The sequence below is a fragment of the Pistacia vera genome, unplaced genomic scaffold, assembly GCF_008641045.1.
Source record: "Pistacia vera cultivar Batoury unplaced genomic scaffold, PisVer_v2 Contig1074, whole genome shotgun sequence".
Taxonomy (NCBI): Eukaryota; Viridiplantae; Streptophyta; class Magnoliopsida; order Sapindales; family Anacardiaceae; genus Pistacia; species Pistacia vera.
Genome location: NW_022195109.1, coordinates 205,262 through 210,971, shown reverse-complemented (window position 1 = coordinate 210,971; position 5,710 = coordinate 205,262). Strand labels below are relative to the sequence as shown.

Here is a 5,710-nt window from a genome sequence, read left to right as displayed (position 1 = left end):
ACTTACATCAGACATATGGGCTTGTAGATCAAAAACCGATTTTTTAACTGTTACAGTACATTTCTTAGATCATAATTGGGGTTTACAACAAAAATTGATAGGTTTTAAACCATTATATGAAAAACATAGTGCTGAAACTATTTATTTTACGATTCTTGAAGTTTTGCAAGAATATTTATTAACTGATAGAGTTGTAGCGCTAACGCTTGATAATGCAGCTGCTAACACCGCGGCAATATCTTTATTTGAAAAGAAATTGGATCCGCTTGGTGAAGGCAAATTTTATCACCAGAGATGTGCTTGTCACATCATCAATTTGATAGTTAAAGCAGGTTTAGATGCTATACATTCAAAGATGGAGAGGGTGCGTAGAGCTATCGGATTTATCGTCGGCGGTAGCAATAAAAGATGGCAGGAGTACGTCAAATATTGTAAGCAAGAGGACCCACCGGTTCGACCTTTGAAGTTATGTACAGACATGCCTATCCGTTGGAACTCTACCTACTTGATGTTGGAAAAAGCTTTGCCAACCGCGAAACAAATTACAGATTTCGTCAACCGGAAGACCTATCCAGAGGAAGTTGTCGATTATGATGATTGGGGGGTTTGTGAACTTTTTTATTCATTTCTTAAAATTTTTTATCATGCTACTAATACATTAAGTGGTATTTATTATCCAACTACTAATTTAGTGTTAGATATTTTAGTTCAAATTGCTAAAACTTTTGATCAATATAGACATGATAACATTTTTAGTGAAATTGTTTCAAGTATGGAAGAAAAATATAAGAGATATTGGTTAGATATTCCATTCTTATATGGATTAGGCCTTTTTCTAGATCCTAGGTTTAAATTATCCGTAGTTAACGGTGTAATTACTGAGCTAGGCCATTATTTAGAATATGATTATACGTCTTATTTGACTGACTTTAAAAACAAATTGGATAGGCTTTTTTCTTTATATGAGAACAGATACAATGCAAGTAGAAGTGGAAGTGGAAGTGGAAGTGGAACATCTGGGAGAGGCGATCAGGACCTTGATGTAGCCCCCCCTCAATGGTCGAGCAAGTGGGCGTATGTGGGACGTAGCGGAAGCTCCAGCTCTAGCTCCAGCTCGTACATACATAGACCAAATGAGATGACTCGCTACCTACAGGTGGACTTGACCTTTATGACGATGAAGGAGCAACTTGACATGGATATTCTTCAATGGTGGAACCAACAAGAAAGTCAATTCCCCATTATATCCCAAATGGCACGTGACATTTTATCTGTGCCGGTTTCTACAATTGCATCCGAGTCAACATTTTCAACGAGTGGTCGGATTGTTGAAGACAGAAGATGTTCTTTAACCGATGAGATGATTGAAGTGATAACGTGTTTACGGGATTGGACTCATGGAGAAAGAAGACTACAACAGCACCCTGAAGATCCCGAACTACTCGAACTCTTTAGGAATACAGATTTGAATAATGTAACTAGTGTTGACGATGAAAATGAAGATGAATAATTTAATAAAAAAATTATTTAATTGTTTATTTGTGAAGCGTGAATGTGTGAAATGTGAATATTATATTTATGTTAAAAATTAAAATTAACTATTAATTTATTATTTTTTAAAATTAATTAAATTTTTAGAAACTTACTAATCAACCCCTAAAAAATACTAAAAACCCCCTATAAAATTTCGTTTTGCCCCCAAAATATAAAAAAAATTGAGGGGGGAAAATAAAATTTTCCAAACCCCATGGGACCAGTCCCGACCAGGCCTAAGGCCTGGTCCGGGTCCTGATTTTTCTCATGGGCCTGGGACCGGTCCCAGGCCCATGAAATGGGACCAGTCCCAAGGGACCAGTCCCAAACGGGCCCAGGCCTGGGCCCGCAAGGGACCAGTCCCTTGCCCAGGTATAGGTGAATCTACAAGCTTCCACCCCTAATTTCAAAAATTATAGATTCCCACTCTTAAATTAACAAAAAACTATTTAATCTAAGAGTTAAAAGATTAAAATAATCATTTTAAAGATAAAAATTTTAAAATAACCTTTCATTTCTCAAATTCACCCCACCAAAAAATTTTAAAATAACCATTCACTTCTCAAATTCACCCTACCGATGATTTCAAGTCATTCTAGCCTGTTTCCGGCATAATTGACCCCTCTCAACACCACCATTACAATCCCCTCAACTCTCACATCAAAACCCCTAACCTCCCCGCCTGATTGAACCCCCCAATCGTCTATCGTCGCTTTTAGTGTCAATCGACATTTCATCCAAATTCTGGCAGGTTTCGACACCTAAATTCACCCTTAAGACCACCAATAGCATCGCTGGCTTCTCCTCACCAAAACCCCCAACATCGTCGACGACAATTGCCCGCCTCCTCTCCGTTAGGTTTTCGTGTTTTGTCGCCCTTTTCCAGCCAAATTCCAACACCTCACCAATGTGCAATCGAGTGGAAAAGTTAGGGGTTTTGGTGAGAATGATAAGGGGATGCTAATGGTGGTGTCGAGGGGGTCCAATGGTGTCGAAATCAGGCCAAATTTTTGGCTTGGCCGAGATCTCCTCTAGGGGTTATTTGAGAGAAATTTGAGATGTGAGGGTTATTTTGAGAGAAAAGTAACGGTGTTAATTTAAGGGTGGGAATCTGCAATTTATGAAACCAGGGGTGGGAACTGTAAATTAGCCAAACCTTGGGTGGGAAAATGTTGTTTACTCTAAACAAAATTTAGGCTCCGTTTGGTTCATTATTGGGTAGTTTTTATAATAATATTTTGAAAAAAAAAAGTTAAATTGAGTCGGTATTACGATGTAGAATTTTAAAAATTAACATAAATACCTCCTATATTTATTTATTTACTAAACACCCTTATAATAAAATATTCAAAATTAACAAAAACATCCCAATCCACTCATAAATATGGACAGCTGGCCACCACCACTGGAGGGTGGTCGGAGTCGCCGTATCGGCGTATGACTGGTTGGATCTTATCGGTTGTACACCGATATGACCTTTTCGTGGATCTGGCCAGAAAAGGCCAGATCTGCGGCTAGATGTGGCCATTGACGGCCAGATCTGGCCGCATTTGGTTGTCAACGATGGCCAAAGATACGACCGTCGTTGATGGTAATCGACGACCATATCTTGGCCATCGTTGATGACTGTCTACGGCCAAAGATCTGGTCGTCAAGATCTAGCCGTTGACGATCAGATCTTTGGCCGTAGATTTGACCTTTTCCGGCCAGATCCAATGTGGATCTAGCCGGAAAAGGCTAGATCGGCGTACTACCGACCATATTCAATCGGTAGTGTGCCATTACACCAGATTCTGGCCAGCTTCCGACAGTGGTGGCCGGAATCTAGTAAATTTGGGTTGCTGGGGTGTTTTTGTTAATTTTAAAATTTTTTTTTTAAAGTTGTTTAGTTAAATTAATAAATTTAGAGGGTTTAAAGGAAATTGAATAATTTTGAATTATATTTTGAAAATAGGTGAACCAAAGTTAACTTTTTTGGGAAGACTAGAATGTGTGAACCAAAGAAAGCGTCTTCCATGTTTTATCAGATATATGTTCAAATCAAAATGGGGTGTTATCTGAATAATCTAAAATCATATTTACCTAACAATTTAATTTTTTATTGTTGTTATTTATTATGTTGAAGGTTATTTTGCACTGAAAAATTATTTGTATAAATTACGAGTCTGACTTTCTATATCACATATTTAAACTGAAAACAAGCAAACTCTATTAAAAATCAATTAGTTGTGAGCATGTTGTATTAGTATTATACTCAAAATTTAATTAATGGGAGACCAAGTAAAAAATTATTTAATTTTCATATAATATTTAATTAACCTGTAAAAATTAAACTTTTATTTCAATAATCACGCAAAGTCTTCCTCACAATTGCTCAGTAACTTCCGTGTAATTTACTTTTTATTCTAAGATTTGACGGTTTACAAAAGCAACATTTTAAAATTAAAATAGATTTTTATTAATACAATTAAAGAAGAAAGTTTCAAATGAAATAAACTTGGGAAACAACAAAAGAGTGCCACGTATCCATATAAGAAAACCACTTTCACAAATACAATCAAAACATTATTTAATTATACAGAATAAACAATTACGTATATGTCATTTTAATTAAAGATGAAGTGACAACTGACAAAGTTAACATCGTCTCGGGAGACCCACCACAACCACAAGCAAATAGTCCTTCCACATCCGTCAACTTAATTATAAATATCATCATTTAATACCTTTTACGAAGTTTCCTGGAAGCTCCCTTCTTCCCCAATCACCATGGACTCCTTCTCTCTTTCTCCTTTTAACCTCTTCTTCCTCTTCATTTTCTTCCATCTCAACCCACTCTTATTTCTTCATCTCTTCTTCCCTTTCCCCTTCTTATTCTCATTTCACCCATGAAGCATATCATCCACAAACTCAGCCCCACACGTTTCTTCCTAAAGAAGAAAAAAGATAAAGTCACTCGTTCCCACCCTTCTTCTTTTAGCTCCTCCTCTTCTTCAGATTCTTCATCTTCCAATCACCATCGTAAACCCAGCTCAGCCCCGGATGTTACCTCCACTCCCACCAGTGTTTTACCCCAAAGATCCGGTGACTGGTCCGATATTTCCGCAGATATTCACTACGAGCTCGTCCAGGTGTTCAAGTTACTCGACAGTGACAACGATGGCCTGGTCTCCAGAACCGAGCTAGAGTCGCTCTTGATCCGGCTGGGAGCCGAGCCGCCCACTCAAGAAGAGGTGTCTTTGATGCTCAGTGAGGTGGCTTCTGACGGTGATGGTTGTATAAGCTTGGATGCGCTGACGAGCCGGGTGGTTGACTCGGCTTATAAGCCGGCTCGTGAACCGGAACTAAGAGAGACGTTTGATTTTTTTGACACCGATCATGATGGGAAAATAACGGCCGAAGAATTGCTGAGGGTGTTTACGGAATTGGGGGACCAGCAGTGCACGTTAGAGGACTGCCGGCGCATGATAGCACTGGTGGGTAAAAATGAGAACGGTTTTGTGTGCTTCGAGGACTTCTCTAAGATGATGGAGTTAGAGAGATGATCATGATTGTTGTCTTCTTGTTATTATTATTATTATGATGATGATCATGTGATGGTGCATGTTCTTGATGGTATAAAATGAAAGTAATTTCATTGTTTTTTGTTTTTTATTCATAAGAATATTATTTTTCTATTCGCATGCCCTTAATAATGATATTTATTATTTTTTGATAAAAGCGCTTGAGCACTAACAAAACAATGGCATGAAATAATCAAATTATTAATACGATAACACTAGACATACATAAAAAGTAAAGAGTAAACGGCTCTTTTCCACCAAATTTGCCTTAATGACATTTTTCACCAAAAAAGTTTTTAAATACCACTTTTTCGTTCAAACTTTATATTTTCATACATTTCACTGATGAGTTATCAGGAGCAGTGTAAGAGAGGTTTTGGAGGTCAATGGATCAAATGACAGTGATTGATTAAATATTCATCATAATACATTTCACTCGGGAGTTATCAGGAGCTAGCTAGTGTAAGAGACGTTTTACACCGGAGATTAGTGGATTTAAAGGTGGTGATTGATTAGAATTAGTTGAAAATACTAAAAGTAAGAAATAGAATGGTATGAGAAATTAAGTATGATAGAGTTTTTGTAGAGAGGAGATGAGAAATTTAGTAGGATAG

The 5,710-nt window shown here is 37.4% G+C and overlaps 1 protein-coding gene across 1 annotated transcript; it reads left to right on the top strand.

Moving 5' to 3' along the window:
* The first annotated feature begins 4,298 nt into the window (after positions 1–4,298).
* On the top strand, positions 4,299–5,210 carry LOC116132778 (probable calcium-binding protein CML36). The gene has a single exon (XM_031418453.1). The coding sequence runs from the start codon at positions 4,422–4,424 to the stop codon at positions 5,076–5,078; it is 657 nt and encodes a 218-aa protein (XP_031274313.1). The 5' UTR covers positions 4,299–4,421; the 3' UTR covers positions 5,079–5,210.
* Positions 5,211–5,710: the final 500 nt, after the last annotated feature.

Excerpts from the sequence above, each read along its gene's own strand:
- LOC116132778 (XM_031418453.1), top strand. The coding sequence starts at position 4,422 with ATGAAGCATATCATCCACAAACTCAGCCCCACACGTTTCTTCCTAAAG.